This window comes from Hemiscyllium ocellatum, chromosome 6, assembly GCF_020745735.1.
Source record: "Hemiscyllium ocellatum isolate sHemOce1 chromosome 6, sHemOce1.pat.X.cur, whole genome shotgun sequence".
Taxonomy (NCBI): domain Eukaryota; kingdom Metazoa; phylum Chordata; class Chondrichthyes; order Orectolobiformes; family Hemiscylliidae; genus Hemiscyllium; species Hemiscyllium ocellatum.
In genome coordinates, this window is record NC_083406.1 from 109,612,610 (window position 1) to 109,636,970 (window position 24,361).

General features: G+C 42.5%; 1 protein-coding gene across 1 annotated transcript in view; it reads left to right on the forward strand.

The window, feature by feature from the left end:
- Positions 1-810: 810 nt before the first annotated feature.
- The window catches only part of LOC132816864 (SH2 domain-containing protein 1A-like), a 58,890-nt gene continuing 35,339 nt past the window's right edge, over positions 811-24,361 (forward strand). Inside the window, exons 1-2 of the mRNA XM_060826852.1 lie at positions 811-1,174; positions 12,430-12,490. Of these exons, the coding sequence (XP_060682835.1) occupies positions 846-1,174; positions 12,430-12,490 (390 nt within the window). The 5' untranslated portion in view covers positions 811-845. The remainder of the gene's footprint in view (positions 1,175-12,429; positions 12,491-24,361) is intronic.

Below are 24,361 nucleotides of genomic sequence, written 5' to 3' on the forward strand. Positions count from 1 at the left end.
TTGGTATATTTAACTCTACAGTGATGTTTGGAGGAGGCCTCTAAAGTGTTTATAATGTCCTCCTGGGTGCCTCTGCTGTGACCAGGTTCTGGGTACAGCAATTGCTTTGGGATTCTGGTGTCAGGCATCTTCCCAGCAGAGCTGCTTTGGAGTGACTAGAGCCTCAATGCAAGGCAGCTTGGCTTGGAAGATGAGGCAGATGTTGGGCTACTTGGATGGTTCACCAGATCTGGAAGATCTTGTGAAGACATCACTAGTGGGACTTCAAATATGGAAAGGATGTAGTTATGCAGTATTACCAGGCATTGTTGTTCACGTATGGCGCAGGGACACTGAAACCAGTTGAGGCTTTCAACACTGGATAGTAACTCACTTGAATATTTTATTTGCATTATTAGATTCTAGCTGGGGATCGGGTGGGTATCAAGAGAATGCGTTTTTTTGTGGAAGAGACTAGAACTAAGTGACAAAATGTAAAACTAAAGGAATTCCCACTTAAGATGGAGCTGAGGAGATTTTATGTCTCTCTCAACAGCCCTTGGTCTTTGGAGCTCGAGGGGAATGGTGAGTTGAAGTCACAACTAGGTCAGCAATGAGGTGGCATAGGAGGATGGAGAAGCTGAATGGTCCATTCCTATTCCCTGAATCACATGTTCTACAGTGGTTTCATCCCAAGCACATTTTTCTTACTTGAGAATCTGCAGTTAAGTTTAAAACTAAACCACTTAAAATTGTGAAATGTGTAAGATGCGACGTGTGTATTTCCTGTTGAATTGTAGAGCAGCCGGATGTTTTAAACAGATCGTGAGACTGAACAGAAACAAAGTGAAGTGCAATCTGACAGAATGGGGAAGCGCCTGTGCATTTCTCTGTACTCGGTCCTGTTTGCACTCAGGAGACTGGTCCGGTTGCAAGATGCCACACACAACAGAAAATATTCCCAAACTCTCCCAGCAGCCTCCCCCGTTTCTGCTTGCAGTAAAACAGGGGGAAGAGAGGGAGAGGGCAACTTGGCGGCTGAGAAGGCCTCACTGGAAACCATGAGACTGCCCTTCTACCACGGGAAAATCAACAAGGCACAGACCGAGGAGCTATTAACATCTTCAGGCAAAAACGGCAGCTACTTGATCCGAAACAGCGAGACTGTGACTGGGAGCTATTGCCTGTGTGTGTTGTAAGTAAGGACACTGAACAATAACTTGATAAATAAAGGATAAGTTGGTGGCGAATCAAAGCAGACGCCCAAAATGAATTAGGAGCAAATTACTGCAGATGCTGGAATCTGTACTAAAACCAAAAAAATGCTGGCGATCAGGCAGTATTCATGGAGAGAGAATATTAGTTTGCTGTCTCTCCATAGATGCTGCCTGGCCCGCTGTGATCGCCAGCATTTTATTTTGTTGTCGTCAATATGAATTGCCTGTTAAACTTCAACCACTTAGACACAAGTCAGGGAGATCAGATGAATGGGGCCGGGGCTAGCTCAGCGTTTTGCGATTCAGTGGATAAGAGCGAACGTTCAAACAAAAAAAAACCAGAAATCGCTGGAGAAACTCCGCAGGTCTGTGGAGAGAAAACGGCGTCAGCGTTTCGAAGGTTAATGCTGTTAGTTTTCCCTCTCTCCACAGATTCTGCCGGAGCTGTTAAGTTTCTCCAGCAATTTGTAGTCTTTGATTCAGATTTCCAGTATCCGCAGTTCTTCGGTGTAACAAGGACGGGGTCAATTAGTTGACGCCCTTGGAAGGAACATGAGTGAATTTGGATAGCCCCTTTCATCATTCCTTCCCCCCCACCCATCCCAAAGCGCCTTACCGCCACTGAACCACATTGTGAAATTCAGTAGCTGTTGGAAATTGGAAAAGATCTTGATTTTGTTATTGGTTAGCCGGGGTCAGTCCTGCCACATTGAATGGACGGAGTGCACCTGGAAAGCGCTTGTTTGTAAATAGCCGGAGCCATGTGGATGCGAGTCAGCCGAACTTATGCTCAGGATAGGAGAAAGTGAGGACTGCAGACGTTGGAGATCAGAGCTGAAAAATGTGTTGCTGGAAAAGCGCAGCAGGTCAGGCAGCATCCAAGGAGCAGGAAGGGCTCATGCCTGAAACGTCGATTCTCCTGCTCCTTGGATGCTGCCTGACCTGCTGCGCTTTTCCAGCAACACATTTTCAGTTGTGCTCAGGATAATCAATTTCCCAAGTGTTATTGGCAAAACCGTGTGACACCAACTGGTTCCCGATCACGAGGCTCTTCGTACATCAAGTTCACTGACTGTTTAATGAACGCTTTGTGCACAGACTATTTATAAGGAATTAGTTTCGTTATCCAGTCTCGCAGCAGCTCATTTTATATGTAGATAAATAAGCACGTTTTATTTAATTAAGAAGCCAAATTCAATCGCAGCCTTCCTATTCCAGACGAAAAAAATTGACTCTTTTGTGATTTGAAGATGCCGGTGTTGGACTGGGGTGTACAATATTAGGAATCACACAACACCAGGTTATAGTCCAACAGGTTTAATTGGAAGCACACTAGCTTTCAGAGCTCCACAACCACCTGATAAAGGAGCAGCGCTCCGAAAGCTAGTGCTTCCAAATAAACCTGTTGGGCGATAACCTGGTGTGTGATTTTTAACTTTTTTTGTGACAGTGGAATCCAAATACGGCTCAGAAAGCGGCTCAAGAAGTTGTGAGCTACCCGCGCAAAAGTAGCTTGCACTCACCTCAAGCTATTAAGATATGTGAATAAAAACCGAAAGAACTGCGGGTGCTGTAAATGAGAAATAAAAGCAGATATTGTTGGAAAAGCTCAGCAGGTCTGGCAGCGTTTGTGGAGAGAAAGTAGAGCTAATGTTTCGGGTCGAGTGACCCTTCCCCAGAATTGAGAAATAACAACTTGGGAAATTGATTACCCTGAAATATGTGAATATCGCTTTCGACTCCCGGTTTATGACGAAGCTAATACCACAACTATATAGGCTTGACATAAATATTTGGATGAAATTTTAATGCTTAAGTATTGTGTCCAAGTCTTTCGCTCGGAGTGTGCCCATTAACTGTCCCCAAATTTGTTAAATTATTTGATTCACAAACAAAATGAGTCCTTACTCCGTCCTCCCCGATTTTGACTTCCTTTTACCATCAAACTTTTCCAGTAATTTGCAAACGCCTCGCCAGCATCACAGGAGAGCCTTACATCACAAATAATTGACACTATTGTAGAAGACAAACTAATAGCACTTATGATAAGTTCCAATTTTGGAAACCACTTAACGAAATTTAGCGTGCGGGGTCCGGAGTGGGAGAGTGGAAATCTGTTTTGTAAAGTTACAGTTAAAACCGCGTGGACGTAGCGATTGAGGTGTATGTGCAGTCAATTCCGCACTTGGCCAGAGTAAAATTAGCGCCAGTAAATAAAAACAATGTGGATAAATGTTTAAATTGTCTCCACGAGTCAAAACATTTAACCCGCGCGCCTGCGAAGATAAATATTTGGGTGTAAGTCAAATTATCTCAGTAATAAATGCAGAGGCTCGCTTTGCAGCGATTGCAACACGATAGACTGAAGTGGAAATTGAACCATGGAGAGGGAGACATTGAAAGTACATTAGCAGAGATGACAAGCTTTTGTTTCCCTCGATTTTGAGACGGGGGAGGGCGGAAGGTTCGAGAGATCGTTTTAACGGACGTCAAAATGACGATAACAAAACTGCACTTTTCACGATTCGCCACCTGGTTTAACCAGCGACCAAAGCTCTGAAAAAACGAGAAGCCAAATATCTTCAGAATTAGTTGAAAACAATAACGTGGGGTGAGGGGAGGGGGATTTCAGGCATCGAGAGAAAAACATAACTTCACTAGAAACCTGCGGGGGCGGCTGAATATTTTACAGTCAGCCCACCACTAAAATGCTTGATGTAGTGTGAGTTAGTGAAATTCTTCAGATGGGGTCTGTTGCTCGTGGTTTAGACTTTTTTTGAAAAAAAACTTTGAATTCAGCTCTGATTTAAAATTGTACTCAGTCTAAGGGCGGGAGTTTATTTTGATCCAGGGATCTGCATGTTCATAGCTTGCAAACTTGAACAAAACGAACAATTTATTCGGGAATGGAAACTCAACAATGCTGGAGATCACAGCGGGTCGGGCAACATTCACCTGATGAAAGAGCAGCGCTCCGAAAGCTGCTGCTTCTAATTCAACCTGTTGGACTATAACCTGGTGTTGTGTGATTTTTAACTCTAGGGAGAGAGAGGGAGCAAACTAACCAGAACTGAAGTGTGCAAGGGGCAGCATTTATGGTAGAGTGAGGGGGTGGAGTGCTGGGGGAGAAACGATGTTGATTACTTAGATTAAATGGTCGCAATGTGAGAAAGGCAGAACAACTCATTCGGTCGTTCTGACAGCTCCGAGTTGGTTTTGGCGAGTTTACAACAGCATGAAAAAGCCGGTTTGCGGGTCTGTGTAATAAACGCTGTCCTGCATCAAGCTTTTCTTGCCTTGCACCAGTCACACCCAGTTGTGAAAATTGACGGCTTTGTCTGTCCCACGCATTGTAGTGTTTGTGAATCCCTGAAGGTCACGTCGAGGGAGGTGCGTGTTGTGTGTGTGTGTGTGGGTGGGGTGTAGAGTCACAGGGGGGTGACAGATGTGCAGGTGCAGGTGTTGGACTGGGGTGGACAAAGTTAAAAATCACACAACACCAGGTTAGAGTCCGACAGGTTTATTTGGAAGCACTAACTAGTATAATCTGGTATTGTGGGATTTTTAAACTCCCAAAGGAAGCAGACACGGACCAATGCTTCCAATACTGTCTCAGTTCTCTTTGTACCTTCTCTGGCACTCGCCCTGGCTTGTTGGAAGGAGATTTTTAAACAGGGCGTCAAAACCTTCCAGAGCCATGCAAACATGCTGTTCTGATCAGGGATCACCCTGTCAATCCAAATCCCTCTTCCCTCGGCAGGCTACAAACGATTGCCACATTTATTCGATCCTTTCTACACGCAAGTTGGAGTTTGTCTAGATGCTAGGGGACTAAACCAGCTCTCGATCTCTGCAATCTCCCAGAGACTGTATTCGAAATAAAACACGGAGATCGAGCTAATATTAAAAAAAAACATTCATTGGTGAATTATACCCTTTGGTGTTTGTAGAACCTTGAGGTGGCGGTACTTAAGGCGTCCTTTGATATCGTCCCGGCAAACACTTTTAATTCAATCCCCCACCCCTCACAGTGACTGCTAGGTCCGATGGTAAACTTTCTGAGCGAGAGGTCGCGGGGGGTGGGGAGAGTTACGGGGCAGGTTGAGAATATTTCAGCTCACGGCATTCTTTAAGAAAAAAAGTTTCCATTTGTAAGAGTGAGAATGGACGAAGATTTGAGTGCGTGGTGAGGAATGGGAGGGGTGTGAGGGTATTTGAAAGTCGCTCACACTAGTAAGTGATCCACCCCCCCCCCAAAAAAAACATGCTCCTGATTTCTCAAGAGCAGGATACCGCTGCCCTGGATAGAACTCCTTACACACACCACTCACAGAATCCCAGCAGCATAGGTCGAGGCAGTTCGGGCCATCGAATCTGTACACTCTTGGACGCCATCTCTTATGCAAATGTACCCAGGAAATGGTGGAATAGTTACTGCTGGACAGGTGATCCCCAGACTGGGTTTAATGGTTTGGCATTAAATCACTTCAAGGCAGCTGCTGGAATTTAAACATATCTCAGACCATAAAATGTCAGAGCAGCAGTAAGCTGATCTGATGATCCTTAACTGTACTTTTCGTTCTTTTCCTCATAACTCTGGATTCTCTTACTGATTAAAAAGTGTTTCTGAACCTTGAATATACTTACGGATTCAACACTGGCAGCCCTCTGCAGTAAAGAATACCACAGATTCTTAATCCTTAAGAGATAAAAACTCATCTCCGTCTCAAACGGGCAATCCCTTACACAAAGACCATTCCCTCTGGTCCTAGACTTTCCCACAACAGGAAAAAAAACATGACAGGATGTACTCTGAAGAGACCCCTAAGAAGTACTCCCTGTATACTCATGACTGTGTAGCCAAATTTCATCTGAACACCATCTCTACAAGTTTGCTGATGACACCACCTTTATGGCTGGGTATGAAGCAGTGACAAGAATGAATACTTGTCAAATGACGTTGTATAGGCTGAGGTTAGAAACATGAAAGGAGAGGTCACCCTGTTGGGAGTTTTCTATAGGCCTCCGAATAGTTCCAGAAATGTGGAGGAAAGGATAACAGAGATGATTCTTGATAGGAGTGAGAGAGACAGGGGAGTTGAGGATAGACGAGGAAAGGGATAGGATACTTGGTGGTGTGGTGTTAAAGTAGCAATCTCTCCCTCAACCCCAGTAAAACTAAAGAGCTGATCATCAACTTCCAGAAGCAAGAAAGAGGGAGCACCTGTCTCTATGTCAATGGTGCTGAGATGGAGATGATTGAGAGCATTGAGTTCCTTACCAATGATCACCAACAATCTGTCCTGATCCATCCACATTGATGCAATGGTCAAGAAGGCACAACAATGCCACTTCTTTTACAGGAGGCTAAGTAAATTTGGCATGTCCATTTACCAACTTTTACAGGTGCACCATAGATAGCATTCTATCTGGCTGCATCACTGGTATGGCAATGCTCCGCCCAGGATCATAAAGTGCAGAGAGTTTTAAGCACAGCCCATTCCATTATGTAAACCTGCCTTCCATCCATTGACTCCATCCACACTTCTTGTGCCCTTGAAAGGCAGCCAACATAATCAAAGACCCCTCCCCCACTCCAGTTATAATCTTATCCAAGCTCTTCCAGCAGGCAGAAGATACAAAAGCTTTAACACACGTACCAACAGATTCAAGAACAGTTTCTTGTCCCATTGTTATTAGACATCTGAATGGACTTCTCAAATTTTACTTCTTATGTTGATCTTACTTTTGTGAACTTTCCTTGCAGCCATAACTTTGTATTCCTCGCTCTGTTCAATCACCCTATGATTATTGTATGTTATAGAACATAGAACATTACAGTGCAGTACAAGGCCTTCGGCCCTCGATGTTGTGCTGACCTTTCATACCAATCTGAAGCCCATCTAACCTACACTATTCCATGTACGTCCATTTGCTTGTCCAATGACGACTTAAATGTACATAAAGTTGGCAAATCTACTACCATTGCAGGCAAAGCATTCCATACCTTTACTCCTCTCTGAGTAAAGAAACTACCTCTGACATCTGTCCCATATCTATACTTGGAAAAAGGCTCCCCATATACATCACATCAACCAATTTACTCTCATCTACCTGTTTGGTCATCTTCTCAAAAAACTCAACAAGGTTTGTGAGGCACGACCTACCCTTCACAAAACCATGCTGACTATCTCTAACCATATTATTCTTTTCTAGATGATTATAAATCCTATCTCTTATAACCTTTTCCAACACTTTACCAACAACTGAAGTAAGGCTCACTGATCTATAATTACCTGGGTTGTCTCTACTCCCCTTCTTGAACGGGGAACCACATTTGCTATCCTCCAGTCTTCTGGCACTGTTCCTGTAGACAATGACAATTTAAAGATCAATGCCAAAGGCTGGGCAATCTCCTCCCTGGCTTCCCAGAGGATCCTGGGATAAATCCCATCCGGCCCAGGGGACTTATCTATTTTCACACTCTGCAGGATTTCTAATACCTCTTCCTTGTGAACCTCAATCACACCTAGTCTAGTAACCTGTATCTCAGTATTCTCCTCGACAGCATTGTCATTTTCTAGAGTGAATACTGTTGAAAAATATTCATTAAGTGCTTCCCCTATCTTCTCTGACTCCACACACAACTTCCCACTACTATCCTTGATTGGCCCTAATCTTACTTTCATCATTCTTTTATTCTTTAAATACCTGTAGAAAGCCTTAGGGTTTACCCTAATCCTATCTGCCAACAACTTCTCATGTCTCTTCCTGGATCTTCTGAGCTCTCTCTTTAGGTCTTTCTTGGCTACCTTGTAACCCTCAAGCACCCTAAATGAGCCTTTACATCTCATCCTAACATAAGCCTTCTTCTTCCTGTTGACCAGAGATTCTATTTCTTTTGTAAACCGCGGCTCCCGCGCTCTACAGCTTCCTCCCTGCCTGACAGGTACATACTTATCTTGGACACACAGGAGCTTTTCCTTGAATAAGCTCCACATTTCTAATGTACCCATCCCCTGCAGTTTCCTTCCCCATCCTATGCTTCCTAAATCTTGCCTAATCGCATCATAATTGCCTTTCCCCCAGCTGTAACTCTTGCCCAGTGGTATATACCTATCCCTTTCTATCACTAAAGTGAACATAACAGAATTGTGATTGCTATCACCAAAGTGTTTAGCTACTTGCAAGTCTAACACCTAGCCGGGCTCATTACCCAGTACCAAATCTAATGTGACTTCACCCCTTGTTGGCCTGTCTACATACTGTATCAGGAAGCCCTCCTGCATGCACTGGACAAAAACTGACCCATCAGTACTCTTACTGTAGTGTTGCCAGTCAATATTTAGAAAGTTGAAGTCCTCCATGACAACTACCCTGTCTCTCTCACTCCTTTCGAGAATCATTTCTGCTATCCTTTCCTCTACATTTCCGGAACTATTCAGAGGCCTATAGAAAACTCCCAACAGGGTGACCTCTCCTTTCCTGTTTCTAACCTCAGCCCATACTACCTTAGTTGACGAGTCCCCAAACATTCTTTCTGCAACTGTAATACTGTCCATGACCAACAATGCCACACCTCCCCCTCTTTTACCATCTTCTCTGTTCTTACTGAAACATTATGATCTGTCTGTACTGCATGCAAAACAAAACTTGCCAATGTACATAGGTACATGTGACAATAATAAATCAAACCAAGTGTTTCAATAAGGGGTCTCAAATTATTTTTCTAAACTCCAGTGAGTACAAGCCAAACATATCTAATCTCTCTCATAAGAAAATTGCTCGATAACTGGGATCAACCTCGTGAACTTTTTCTGAACTGACTCCAGTGGCAGACTGTATTTCCTTAGGCTTAGAAAAGGAAAAAAAAAGAAGTGATGGAGAAAATCAACAGCTCTGGAAAGAGAAACAAAGTTAACTCTCCAGTCCATTATAGCACTTCTTAAACTTTGCTTTTATCTTACTTCAACTCTGCGATTAAGAAACTCTCTAATGTTGACCATAAATCAGTAGTTGTGAAAAATATGGGTTTACTAATGTTTTTTTAGGAAGGAAGTTTGTTGTCTTTGCCTGATCTAGTCTACATGTGACACTAAGAATAAATGGAAATCTTTGCATTATTTATTTAGCTTAATATTCCAATCCCGTTGCTTTTGAAATTGGATTAACCAGAAGAACAAATCTATTATTTAAAATTATTCTAGGATAATGTGTTGTTCACATTGTCAAAGAAACATCGTGGATCGAAGCTAAAGGGCAGTGTGCCGCTCTGGTGTGATGTAAGTTAAGGCTGAATCAGCTTGAAGTATTTCAGACCCAGAAAGAGTCAGTCCAATGGGCTCTGAAGTAATTGAAGAATGGACTTTTAAACATTGTATACAGACCATTTGGAGACGTGATTGTCAACAGCTGGCTGCACGGATTACCATGTACGTCACCATTTGTCAACCCTTCTCATTTTCCATAGCTTTTTTTTTGCATAACTTTGCTGCCCTAAAGTCAGTGGTATAATGTAGTTGAAAGTGCATGCACACAGTTGTGGAGAATGCTTGGTCCTCAGTGCTCTTCTGAGCAGCTGCAGAACTGTTAAAGAATTTAGAGTAAATTGGGTAAAGGCAAACGCAGCAACAAGATGCAGCAAGGTGTGAACCACATCCAGCTCAGGAGATCTGTTGTTTCTGCAGGCTACACACAGGAACTGATGCAAACAATTTCAACTTTAAGTCCACATAGCTCCTTAATAAACCAGAAAAAAAATACAGAACCCAGAGAAAAGACACATGGAGACAAAATTCATACTAATGACCAACTTGCAAAAATGTTGGAAATGTGAAACCTTCACAGTGTAAATGCTGTAAAATGTACAACAGATTCACAGAACAGTAGTCAGTAACTTTACAGGGTGATAAAATTCTCACTGCTAAAAGTGTTTAACTGCTGATAAGTATTTTCAGCACTTTGGTTTACTTTCTTGTTTCATGGGGATTGGCAAGGCCAGCATTTTTCACCAATCCACAATTTAGTCATTGAATCATACAGCATAGAATCTGGCCCTTTGGCTCAACATATCTATGCCCTGACCAACAAACATCAAACTACACCAGTTCCATTTACCTGAACTTGCTCCATAGCCTAGCATGCCCTGCTATTTAAATGTTCATCCAGATCTTCCTTAGATGTTGCAAGAGTACCTGCCTCCATCTCCCTCTCAGGCAGCACGTTCCATATACTACCATCTTTTGGGTGAAAAAAATCTTTCTCAGATCATCTCTAAACCACTTACTCCTCATCTGAAATGTAAGCCCTTTGGTCTTAGACATATCTGCCTAAGGATAATGTTTTCCCGATCTACCCTGATTATGCCTCTCATAATGTTGTATCCCTCAATCATATCCCTTCCCACCCCCCCCACCCCCCAAACTCCTCCAGGCAACATCCTGGTGAATATCCTATGCACACTGTCATGTCCTTCCGATAGTGTGTTAACCAGAACTGTGCCCAGTATTTTGTCTGTGGCCTAACCAAGTTGTAGAAAGACTTCCTTTCTTCGATATTCGAAGTCCCTGCTAATGAAGGCAAGCATCTTGTATGCCTTGTTCACCACCCTGTCTGCAATGCCCATATCCCATGAGAGAATTAGAAAAAGTCTGCCACTATTTCTCTTCTAATTGATCAACAGACTGAACTAAATAGGTTAAAGTAAGTGCCTAAAATCTGGCAGATGGAGTGTCATGTGGGAAATGCCAAGTCGAAGAAGGTGGTGCTGGAAAAGCACAGCAGGTCAGGCAACATCCGAGGAGCAGGAGAGTCGATGTTTTGCGCATAAGCCCTTCATCGGGAAAGAAACGCGACTCTCCTGCTCCTCGGATACTGCCTGGCCTGCTGTACTTTTCCAGTGCCAAATTTTTGTACTCTGACTCTCCAGCACCTGCAGTCCTTACTTTCTCCCAGAAAATGTCAAAGTCTTCACTTTGGCAGAAACCAGAAAAGTGATTTTGATTTGATTTGTGGTCACATGTAGCTAAGTACAGTGAAAAGCTTTTTTTGCAAGAATTACAGGCAGAAATAGTAAGCATGGATGTACAGATCATAGGGTGAGAAAAAAAACGTGGACAGAGTGAGGCAAGAACAACATTAACAAGATCAACATTATTTGAAGTTACAGAATCCAATTGTCAGCCAAATAATGGCAGGGAGGAAGCTGTTCTTGAACCTGCCGGTGTGTGTTCAAGCTTCTGTATCTTCTGCCTGACGGAAGAGGTTGTTGGAGAAGTATTATTTACATGGAGAAAATCTGCAAAATTCTGAGGTGCAGAGGGATCCAGGTGTACATGACTCATAAATACAGAATGCAGGTGTAATAATTAATTAAGAAGGCTAATGGAATGCTTTGGTTTCGAATTAGAATTAGATTTTATTGTGACGTGTACTCAAGTGTAAGAATACAGAAGTACGGTGAAAATTGTACAAAGTCTCCATTCTACGGCACTATCTTGAATAAACAATACCAGGATTTTTAAAAAAAAGACAAGAAATTATAGAAACAGAGCCGAAGACAAAGAAACATGTACAGATCTTAAACTCCTTATCCAAAAGAACAGGAAAATGTCCAGATTTTAAAGTCTTATCTCCCTGGGCCCAGCCTTGGCTTAGAGTTATGGTCAGCCTCTTGCATGGGTTGTCTTTTGAGGATAGGCAGGACAGCTCCTGTTTTCACTGAAGTTTAGAAGAGTAAGGGTTGGTTTGACTTTAATTTATAATGGTTAGTAGTTTTGACAAGGTCAATGTCAGAAGGTTGTTTCTTATTATGGATCAATTGAGAACGTGAGCACCTTGTTTTATGATTAGGGTCACCCCTGCAGGATAGAGATAAGGGGAATTTATTTCTATTGAAAGCTGGTGTAACTTTGGGACTGCCTACCTCAGAGGTGGTGGAGGTCAGGACACAGATTACTTTTATGGTCGAGGTAGATAGGTTCTTGTTTGGATACTTATAAGGGAATCAAAGAAGGTAGATGCAATTTGGAATGCAGAGCAGCCATGATCTTATTGAATGGTGGAGCAGGCTTGAAGGGCTGGATTGCCTGCTTCTGCTTCATATTGGTATGAAATCTCAAGCTATTAACATTACCTCAATTACATGCTCCAGGGATTTGAAGGTGCATCATGTCCCACTCCCCCATTTTGATTGGATTTTAACATAACTCTAATTATTTCTTTGCTTCTCCAGGAATCAAACGTTTGTTCATACTTATCGGATTTTTGAAAATTCTGGAACCTGGCACGTTCAGGTAAGGATCTACAGTCTGTTTTAATAAGCGATTGCAACTCCCTTAAACCCAGACCTGAAGGAGTTTGCCCCTTCCACAGACTCAACCTTGAGTTGGGTGATACGCAGTGGGAAAGAAACGGACCTTGGAATTAAATAACAGACCGAGGAAGTAGGCAATCTGTGACCTGCCAAGATGAATAATGAACGCCAGAAAAGGAAGACTATTAAAGCAATATAAACTTCATAAAGGAGTAAAGTGCAAATACACCATCAAAAAAGACTGCTTGTTGAAAAACTTACAGCAATACAAAGTTTCAAATATATATGTTAACTGTGTGAATAATCAACAATCACATTTGACACAGAGTGAAGGATATTATTAAGCTAGAGAGGGTTCAAAAGTGATTGACCGGGATGTTGCTGGGTATTGAAGGTTTGAGTTATAAAGAAAGATGGGACTTTTTTCAATGGAGCAAAGGAGGTTGAGAGGTGACCTTATAGAGGTTTATAAAATCATGAGGGTTATAGATAGGGTTAATCGTATGTGTATTTTCCCTAACTTGGGAGATTTAAAGTCTATGGGGCATATTTTTAAGATGAAAGAAGAGAATTTCAAAAGACATGAGTGGCAATTTTTTTTATGCAGAGGTGGTTCGCATGTGGAATCAACTTCCTGAGGAAGTATTGGACGCGAGCACAGTTATGTCTAAAAGACACTTTAATAAGTACATGAATAGGAAAGGTTTGGAGAGATATGGACTAGGAATAGGCAGGTGGGTCTTCTTTAGTTTGGAATTGTGTTCGGCATGGATTGAAAGGTTTGTTTCCGTGCTGTACGACTCTATGCCTATGATAGAAACGTATGCACCAACCTGATTCCCACTAGCCATCCAGCCAAATTAACCAAAAATAGCTCCCTCTTCAAGGGGTACACCTGGAGTAGTGTGTGCAATTTTTTGTCTCCTTATTTCAGGATGAATGTTCTGGCTCTATTCTGGGAGTGAATGGAGGTTTACCAGATTGATACCTGGGATAGTAGGGCTGACATATGAAGAGAGACTGGCTCAATTATGTTTACTGGAGTGTAGGAGAATGAGGTGGGGGGAGGGAATGACATAGAAACCTATGAAATTCGAACTGGACTACACAGGTTAAATGTACGAAGGGTGTTCCCAATGGTTGGATATTCCACAACAAGGGGTCACAGTTTAAAGATCTGGTATGCCATTAAGCACTGAAATGGTGAGAAATTTCTTTTATATCAATACATGAAGACAGCCCTTGGGAACAGATATCTCCAGTACCCTGCAAAAAAAAAGCAAAACATAGGCAAGTTTCCAAATTGATTAAATATACTGGTCTGAAGATGATCTGTCTGACTCCATGTTGTTTGATCAGATTGGGCTCTGATTAGGAAAGATGTGTAGATTTTTCTTCAATTGTAGGGGTCAGTAGCCTCTACAGAAAATTCATAATATTCAGTATATCCCATTGATCAACTTCATAAAGCTGGTTATGATTCATTTTGGAACTTTCATATTACTGGGGATATTACAGCCATCATTGTAGTATCTTTCCTGTGGTGCGCTTCTGGAATTCCCTGTTGCAGAAAGTGGTTGAAGCCAAAACTTTGAATGTTTTCAAGAAGGAGTTGGGTATAGTTCTTTGAGATATAGGGATCAAAGGGTGTGGGGGAGAAAGTGGGAACAGGGTGCTGAGTTGGATGATCAGCCATAATCATATTTGGGGTGGCACGGTGGCTCAGTGGTTAGCACTGCTGCCTCACAGCACCAGGGTCCCAGGTTCAATTCCAGCCTCAGGCAACTGTCTATGTGGAGTTTGCACATTCTCCCTGTGTCTGCATGGGTTTCCTCCCACAGTCCATGGAAGTGCACGGCAGGTGAATTGGCCATGCTAAATTGCCCATAGTGTTAGGTGCATTAGTCAGTGGGAAATGGGTCTGTGTGGGTTAATCCTTCAGAGGGTCAGTGTGGACTTGTTGGGCCGAAGAGCCTTTTTCCACACTGTAGGGAATCTAATCATATTGAGCATAAAGGACCAAAGGGCTTATTTTCTGTGTTTCTATGAATCCAAGTTGCTGTGGGAACATACATTTTTTACATACATGTTGTGGCCTGGAGCTATGGATAGTGATGGTAGTGACTCCAATGTCTTTCATTTGCATAGCTGACCATGGACCATTTTTCCCTTTTACTGCCTGCCATCAGCGTATATTGGAAGGGTTTGCAAACTGATGCTTGTTGATAATCTACCTGTTATGAACATCCCTTCCTTGGCCATCCCTTCCTTGGAGTGGAATCCTGGAGTTAAACCTAGAGCCCCATTGGCGTAGAGACAAGAACACTGCCCACTGAGCTACAAGCCTTCTCCTATGAGTACTGACAGACTGTGTTTAAGGGCGGTTTGACTCTCTGCACCCTTTTACAAGTTCTTGCTGTTTTGCAGGCTTAGCATTTATCCTAGCAGGTCGGAATTGGTGATTGTGGCAAACTTTACTATCACCACATTCATGCCGGATGTTTCACACTTGTGCATTTTTTTTGTGCGCAGAGAACAAATGCTGTCATGGTGGTGGTGGGGAGGGATTTTAATACAAGTCTACAGTTAAAAGCCCCGGGGAACTTGGCCGTATCTCAAACTCTGCTGTAGGATGTTTGTACTTGACTTTGAGGTTAGCTGATAATAACAGGAAGAAAGCATTCTGTAGAGTCTTTTTACCTCCCCTGTGCTTTCTAAAATGTTTAATTGCTACTCGTACTTTGTAAGTGTAATTGTTGCTGCGCAGGCCGATTTGGCAGCCAAAGTGGCACAGCAAGATCCCACGGACACCAATAAGGTAGATGGCCAGTTACTCATTCCTTTCTGATGAACTCTTTTGGGACACCATGCATGAAAACCGAAACTAATATTACTTATCAAGAAGTTATTAAGGGATATATGCCTGTGCAAGTATATAGGATTGAATCATGATGTCATGGAATAATGGAACAGGCTTGTGAGGTATGCCTATATTCCCAGTATAGACTGCAGCCTATCTCAGTCTTCTGATACAATTTGAAAACAACCCACATCATTGGTCACTTGCATGAAACAAAGAACTGCAGTTGCTGGAGATCTGAAACAAACAGAAACAGAAATTGCTGGTGAAACTCAGCAGGTCTGGTAGAGAGAAAAACAGAGTTCATTCAAGTCCAGTGACTCCACTTCAGAAGTCGATATGGTGTGCGCAGGAATTCTGTTGTTATGACAGAAAGTGGTGAATTTGTACTCCACACAGAACCACTGCCAATCCTCAGAGCTGTTGCCTAAACAATTCCAGCAAACGACTGGAGACAAAAGTTGTTGGATTGAATGCTGGTATCTGCAGCTGTGATGGTAGCAGTTTGAATGTTGCTGGCAGAAAGCCGTCTTTGCGTTGTGTGACTCTGAGCTTCTACTGCAGCACACGGACACTGTGAGACAAATACAGAGAGTGTTGGATGTAATCAACTGGTCCAACAGCATCGTGGAGACAGAAACAGAGTTAACATTTTGAGTCTGCAATGATTTCTTCAGAAATGACCAAGAAAGGGTGGCACGGTGCCTCAGTGATTAGCACTGCTGCCTCATGGTGCCAGGGACCCAAGTTTAACTCCACCCTCAGGTGACTGTCTGTGTGGAGCTTGCACATTTTCTCCATGTGTGTTGGTTTCCTCTGTTTTCTCTAGTTTTCTCCTACAGTCCAAAGGTGTGCAGGTTAGGTCGATTGGCCGTGCTAAGTTGCTCTGTAGTGCGCAGGCTAGACGAATTAGCCATGGAACATGCAGGGTTACAGGGCTTGGGTGCTGTGCCCTTCAGAAGGTTGGTGTAGACTTGATGGGCTGAGTGGCCTGCTTCATGCTGTAGGGATTTAATGATTCTAACTTTTAAACTGAAGTACAGTACTGTATGGGCCTCTGGGACTTATTAGTCCAGTGATATGCCGCTGCCTTCCCCTATATATGAGCCCTCTACTAGTCTGTAGAGGGAACAGACCCCTGCATAAGAGGCTTGTACTGATGCCCCAGTGATGGGATTTGGTTATACAGGGGCTAGAGCGTCCTGAACCTGTTTAGCAAGGACCACTCTCACTGTGGTAGCTCACAGATGTAGTTCACCATTCGCCAGGTGAGTTTTGGCATGGGAACTCATTCATGACTTCTTGCATTTCGCGTTCTTTTAATTCAAAAGAGTTGTGTTGGTCAATCTTGTGGATTAAGTTCATCTTTACTTGGTGCTGAGATAAAAGACAGACAGTAGGTGAGTTGAGCAGGTCAACATGAAATGGGTGAGTGACATGGTTTCAACCAATTGGTGGGTTTCTGTCCATTGGTGGATGTGTGGGGGAGTGATGTTTGAGAGGTCAGGAAGCCATAGGAATTGATGTTCTGCACAGGATTCCAGTTCTAGTTTGTGTTGACAAGAGTAGTGCCTGAGCAGCTTGATAGATACAGAGAGTCATAGTATAGGTACACTGAGTAGCACGGTATGTAAGTTGAGTCGTGTGATAGATACAGTGAGCCTATGAGAGCTGCAATGAGCAACTCTCTGCGAGATAGAGCGTACTCTCTAAAATCTTAGAATTTAGTGTTGAGGACCTGTTGCCTGCCAAGTCAAGCCTCATCATGCAAATTATCAGGCAGCACAAGCTTTGTGAGCAGCCTGCACCAGAAGCAATGAATAGAGACTGATGCCACAGTGCTATGTTCATGTTCATACTTTGGGGAGATTCAGTTTTGTTCTCTTTAAGTAATAAGACCATAAGATATAGAATCAGAAGTAGAGTGGTGCTGGAAAAGCACAGCAGGTCAGGCAGCATCTGAAGAGCAGGAAAATCGATGTTTCAGGCAAAAGCCCTTCCTCAGGAATGCCCTGATCATTCCTCAGGAAGGATTCCTGCCTGAAATGTCGAATTTCTTGCTCCTTGGATGCTGCCTGACCTGTTGTGCTTTTCTAGCACCACTCTAATCTTGACTCTGATCTCCAGCATCTGCAGTTCTCACTTTCGCCTACAGAATCAGAAGTAGGCCATCCAAATCATTGTTTGTTCCATCATTCAATGAGATCATGTTCTTTATATCATTAGAACCATTGGGTCGTACAGCATGGAAACAGACCCTTCAGTCCAATCAGTCCATGCCAAACATGATCCCAAACTGAACTAGTCCCACCTACCTGCTCCTGGCCCATATCCTGCCAAAGATTTCCCATTCATGTACTCATCCAACATTCACCACTACCTCATGAAGTTCATTCCACACGTGAACCACCCTCTGTGTAAAACATCTTCCCCCATGTCATTTTAAATCTCTACCCTCTCACCTTAAAAGTGTGCCCCCTACTCTTGAAATTCCTCCATCCTCAGGGAAAAAAAAATCCTACTATTAACTCTATCTATACCCCACATGATTTTATGAACTTCAATAAAAGGTCACCTCTCAACTTCCTATGCTCCAGTGAGAAAGGTCCCAGCCTATCCAGTCTTTCTTAAAAAAAGCAGTTAAATATCAAATGCACCCACAGTGACTCTTGTCTCTCAACCCTCACCAGCTGAGCATTACTCTACATACTAAAACATTGCATCTAATTCTAGGGGAAAAGAAATACAAAATGCCTTTTCTACCTCTTACCTGATTAACACAATGATTTACTGTCTCATTGTACAATTTAATCTTTGCTTTGCTATAATTTGGCGAAAGGCATTAAAAACTTAATTACCACAGTCTGAATGAATGAACGCAGCACAGCGCAATCTCATAAAGTCACACTGATTCATATCGTAAATCACTAAACATCAGAAATTTTAAAAGCTCTCATTTCATACCTTCGTTTTTAGTGGCTGACTGATAAAATCACACATTCATTTCTTATTCAGATTTGCATTTTTCTTGTTTTCTTCGAAAAACAAATTTAGAAGTGTATCGGTAATATTGTTGAATTTTTGTAGATTCAAGATATATGTCAGCAATAAATGTTATTGCAATTTATAACTGTCCAGCCCCTAGTCTTTTTCTACGTGATCAACTTTTAATAAAGAAAAACTGGTCCAATTAAAACTGTAAGGGCCTTTAAATGACAGGTTAAAGATTCAGTGAACAAAAATGAATGTTAGAAATGTTATTGATGTCTTCACAGCTTAATTTCAAGGCTAAAGCTTTCAAAATGGAATTGTGTAAAATCCTTTCCATTGTTTTGCTCAATTGAGTTGCAAATTTAGTGGGTAGGTAGTACTGGATGATTACTAATCCAGAGACCAAGGCAATATTCTGGAAATACGGATTCATGGCACTGTGGCAGATAACAGTTTGGGATTAAGAGCTTGATGATGACCATGTAATCATTGCTAAGTATTAGAAAACACCCATCATTTTCTTTACCTGGTCTGGTCTACATGTGACTCTAGACCAACAATGTGGCAATGACTGCTGGTTCAACCAGTGATACCCACATCCCATTAATAAAAACAACTTATTGTCTCAAAGAAATTACTTTCTGTTTCATAGTCTAATTTATTCATCTACAACAAAACTGTTCTAGTGACTATCCACCTAAATTACAGAAGATGTCCGAGAAAGATATCGTGTCCTTTTTGTGGAAGTTAGTTTCTCCCAGCAGGGACAACAGGTTCAATGATTTTAAGGGGAGGCTTTCTAAAATGGGACAGTTGGTTAACTCGGCGAGCCAACCAACTGCCTCATCCACAACTCGAGCTAAAGGTCTTCGTGAAAACCTTAACGCTTTATAAAATATGGAGGGACAGAGATTAGTTGTACTTTTTGTTATTCAGAGGAAGTCGTGCTCTATTTAGACCAGAACAAAATAATTTCAGAACTTTAATACAGTCTCTGATCGTAGCTGCTGAAAAGTTTGGATGTTTAGTGCCAATGGGAGAGTCATGCACATTTGATGTGAACTGCACTCAATGCCATTTTGCTGAGGGGTTAGCCAATAGTCAGTGAGTGAGCGTATAATAGACAGATCATTAAGTCAATCCCCATGTAATACTGCTTTGACAACGGTGCTGATATTTCAGAGCTTGATGCTACAGCTAATGCCCTCTCTTAATGATGCATGGCTGAACACATATCCAGCAAATCCAACCCAGCTAGTTATCTTGCCATCAGTCTAGTCTCAATCAACAGTGAAGTGATGGGGAATATGTAATCAGCAATGCTATCAAGCAGCACCAGCTTAGCAATAATGTTGGATTTCTGCCAGGACCACTCACCTCCTTATCTTATTAGAGTCTTAGTTCAAACATAGACAAAAGAGCTGAATGCCAGAGGTAAGATGGGAGTGACATCCCTTGATGTAAAGACTGTATTTAACTGAATGTGCCATCAAGTAGCCCTGGCAAAACAGGAGCCCATAGGAATCAAGGAGAAATCTAGGTACAGTCATAAAGAAAGATGGCTGTAGGTATTGGAGGTTAGTCATTCAGCTTCAGGCCATCACTGCAGGAGATCCTCGGGGGACTTCCAATGCTTATAATTCATGACCTTCCCTCAATTGTAGTTTCAGAAGTTGGACTGTGTTATGATTGTATAATGTTGAGTGCCATTCACAGCTCTTTAGATACTGGCACAGTCCATGTCCTCATGCAGCAAGACCTGGACAATATACAGATTCGGGCTGACAAGTGGCAAATAACAGCTGTGCCACAGAAGTGCCAGACAATGACCATCTCCAACAACAGAAAATCTAGCAATAGCACTTTACCTTGCAAGGATTTAGTAAGGCATTCAACAAGATTCCCCATTGGAGACTGGTTAGCAAGACTGGATCTCACAGAATGCAGGGAGAACTAACCATTTGGATACAGAACTGACTCAAACGTAGAAGACAGAGGGTGATGGTGGAGGGTTTTTTACAAACTGGAGGCCTGTGACCAGTGGGGTGCTACAAGGATTAGTGCTGGGTCCACCACTTTTCATCATTTATATTAATGATTTGGATGTGAGCATAAGAGGTATAGTTAGTAAGTTTGCAGATGACATCAAAATTGAAAGTGTAATGGACAGCGAAGAAGGTTATCTCAGATTACAATGGGATCTTGATCAGATGGGCCAATTGGCTGTGGAGTGTCAGATGGAGTTTAATTTAGATAAATACAAGGTGCTGCATTTTGGGAAAGCAAATCTTAACAGGACTTGTACACTTAATAGTAAGGTCCTAGGGAGTGTTGCTAAACAAAGAGACCTTGGAGTGCAGGTACATAGCTCCTTGAAAGTGGAGTCGCAGGTAGATAGGATAGTGAAGAAGGCGTTTGGTATGCTTTCCTTTATTGTTCAGAGTATTGAGTACAGGAGTTGGGAGGTCATGTTGCGACTGTACAGGACATTGGTTAGGCAGCTGTTGGAACATTTCGTGCAATTCTGGTCTCCTTCCCATCAAAAGGATGTTGTGAAACTTAAAAGGATTCAGAAAAGATTAACAAGGATGTTGCCAGGGTTGGAGGATTTGAGCTACGGGGAGAAGCTGAACAGGCTGGGGCTGTTTTCCCTGGAGTGTTGGAAGCTGAGGGGTGACCTTGTAGAGGTTTATAAAATCATGAGGGGCATGGATAGTATAAATAGCCAAGGTCTTTTCTCTAGGGTCGGGGAATCTAGAACTAGAGGCCATAGGCTTAGGGTGAGAGGGGAAAAATATAAAAGAGACCCAAGGGGCAACTTTTTCACGCAGAGGGTGGAGCGTGTATGGAATGAGCTGCCAGAGGAAATGGTGGAGGCTGGTACAATTGCAACATTTAAAAGGCATCTGGATGAGTATATACATAGGAAGGGTTTGGAAGGATATGGGCTGGGTGTTGGCAGGTGGGACTAGATTGGGTTGGGATATCTGGTCGGCATTGATGAGTTGGACCTAAAGGTCTGTTTCCATGCTGTACATCTCTATGACTCTATGACTGTAATAAATACTACATTGGTGTATACATTGCAGGCAGGCAGAGAACTGACCACCAGGATTCATGAACATCAACTAGCCACAAAAAGACATGACCCACTACCACTAGTATCGTCACATATGGATGAGGAAGGGCATCACTTTGACTGAGACAACACACCCATACTTGGACAAGCCAAACAGAGACACGCATGAGAATTCCTTGAAGTATGGCACTCCAACCAGAACTCTATCAGCAAACACATTGATTTGGACCCCATCTACCATCCTCAGAAAAAGAACCAGAAATGACATCACCAATCCAAAGAAACCCAAACACATAAATAGAAAGGGGGGGCATAACATCAGCGCTTCACCGAGGCTCACTGATCATGTTATCTAGTATGAACATAGAATGTTAAAGCGCAGTACAGGCACTTTGGCCCTCGATGTTGCGCCAACCTTTGAAAATACTCTGATGTCCACCTAATCTACACTGTTCCATTATTATCCATACAAATGTTCAATGCCCATTTAAATGCCCTTAATGTCGGTGAGTCTCATACTGTTGCAGGCAGGCCATTCCACACCCCTACTTCTCTCTGAGTGAAGAAACTGCCCCAATATCTATCCTAAATCTATCAGCCCTCAATTTAAAGCTATATCCCCTCACATTAGCCTTCGCCATCTGAGGAAAAAGGCTCTCACTGTCCACCCTATCTAACCCTCTGATTTTCTCATACGTCTCAGTTAAGACACCTCTCAACCCTCTTCTCAACAATGAAAACAGCCTCAGTTCCCTCAGCCTCTTTCCATACCAGACAGCATCCTAGTAAATCTCCTCTGAACCCTTTCCAAAGCTTCCACATCCTTTCTATAATGTGATGGCCAGAACTGTATACATTACTCCAGGTGTGGCTTTACCAGTGTCTTGTAAAGCTGAAGCATGATCTTGTGGCTCTGAAACCCAATCCCCTTACCAATAAACGCTGACATACCACATGACTTTTTACCAATGCCATCCACCTGGGTGGCAACTATCAGGGATTTATGCACCAGGACACTGAGATCTCACTGTTCATCTACACTGCCAAGAATTTTACAATTAGTCCAGTATTCTGCATTCCTGTCACTTCTTCCGAAGTGAACTACCTCACACTTTTCCACATTAAACTCCATTTACCACTTCTCAGCCAGCTCTACATCTTATCTATGTCCCTCTGTAACCCACAACATCCTTCTACACTATCCACAATTCTGCCTACCTTAGTGTCATCCGCAAATTTACTAACTCATCCTCCTACACTCACATCCAGATCGGTTATAAAAATGGTAAACACCAGTGGCCCCAAAACAGATCCTTGCGGCACACCACTGGTAACTGAACTCTAGGATGGACATTTACCATCAACCATCACCCTCTGTCTTCCTTCAGCTAGCCAATTTCTGATCCAAACCACTAAATCACCTTCAATCCCGAAATTCAGTATTTTGTGCAATAGCCTACTGTGTGGAACCTTGTCAAACGCCTTACTGAAGTCCATATACATCACATCAACAGCTTTACCTTTATCCACCTGTTTTGTCACCTTCTCAAAGAAATCAATAAGGTTAGTGAGGCACGACCTATCCTTCACAAATCATGTTGACTATCCCTAATCAAACCTTTCCTCTCCAGATGATTATAAATCTTATCTCTTATAATCTTTTCCAACACCTTACCCACAACCGAAGTCAGACTCACTGGTCTATAATTACCAGGGTTGTCCCGACTCCCCTTCTTGAACAAGGGAACAACATTTGCTATCCTCCAGTCTTCTGGCACTACTCCTGTCGACAATGATGACATGAAGATCAAAACCAAAGGCTTCGCAATCTCCTCCCTGGCTTCCCAGAGAATCAGAGGATAAATCCCATCCAGCCCAGGTGTCTTATCTATTTTCAAATCTTCCAAAATTGCTAAAACCTCCTCTTTGTCAATCACAATCCCATCTAATCTTGTAGCCTGTATCTCTGTATTCTCACTAACATTGCCCTTTTCCAATGTGAATACCGATGAAAAGTATTCATTAAGCGCTTTCACTATGTCCTCAGATTCCACACACAACTTTCCATACTATCTTTGATTGGTCCTAATCTTACTCAGTCATTCTTTTTTTCCTGATTTTTCTATAGAAGGCCTTAGGGTTTTCCTTGATTCTATTCAACAAAAACTTCTCCTGTCCCCTCCTGGCTCTTCTTAGTCCTCTCTTTAGGTCTTTTCTGGCTAACTTATAACTCTTACGGCCCCTAACTGAGCCTTCACGCCTCATCCTCACATAAGCCTTCTTCTTCCTCTTGACAAGGCCTTCAACTTTTAAAATAAACTATGGCTTCCTCTCTCGACAACTAAGTCTTTGCCTGATAGGTAAATACTTATCAAGGACCTGCAGTAGCTATTCCTTGAATATGCTCCACATTTCAAGTGTGTCCATCTCCTGCAGTTTTCTTTCCCATCCTATGCATCCCAAATCTTGCCTAATCGCATCATAATTGTCTTTCCCCTGGTTATACCTCTTTCCCTGCAATATATACCTATTCCTGCCCATTGCTATTGTAAACATAACTGAATTATAGTCACTATTGCCAAAGTGCTCACCAACCTCCAAATCTAATACCTGGCCGGGTTCATTCCCCAGTACCAAATCCAATATGGCATTGCCCCTTGTTGGCCTGTCTACACACTGTGCACACATTGAACAAAAACTGTCCCATTTAAACTACTTGAACTACAATATTCCTAGTCAATATTGGTGAATTTAAAGTCTCCCATAACAGTTACTCTCGCTGCTATCGGGAATCATCTTTGCTATCCTTTCCTTTATTTCCTAGACCACTTCGGAGGCCTGTAGAAAACTCCCAACAGGGTGACCTCTCCTTTTCTGTTTCTAACCTCAGCCCAAACTACCTCAGTGAATGAGTCCTCAAA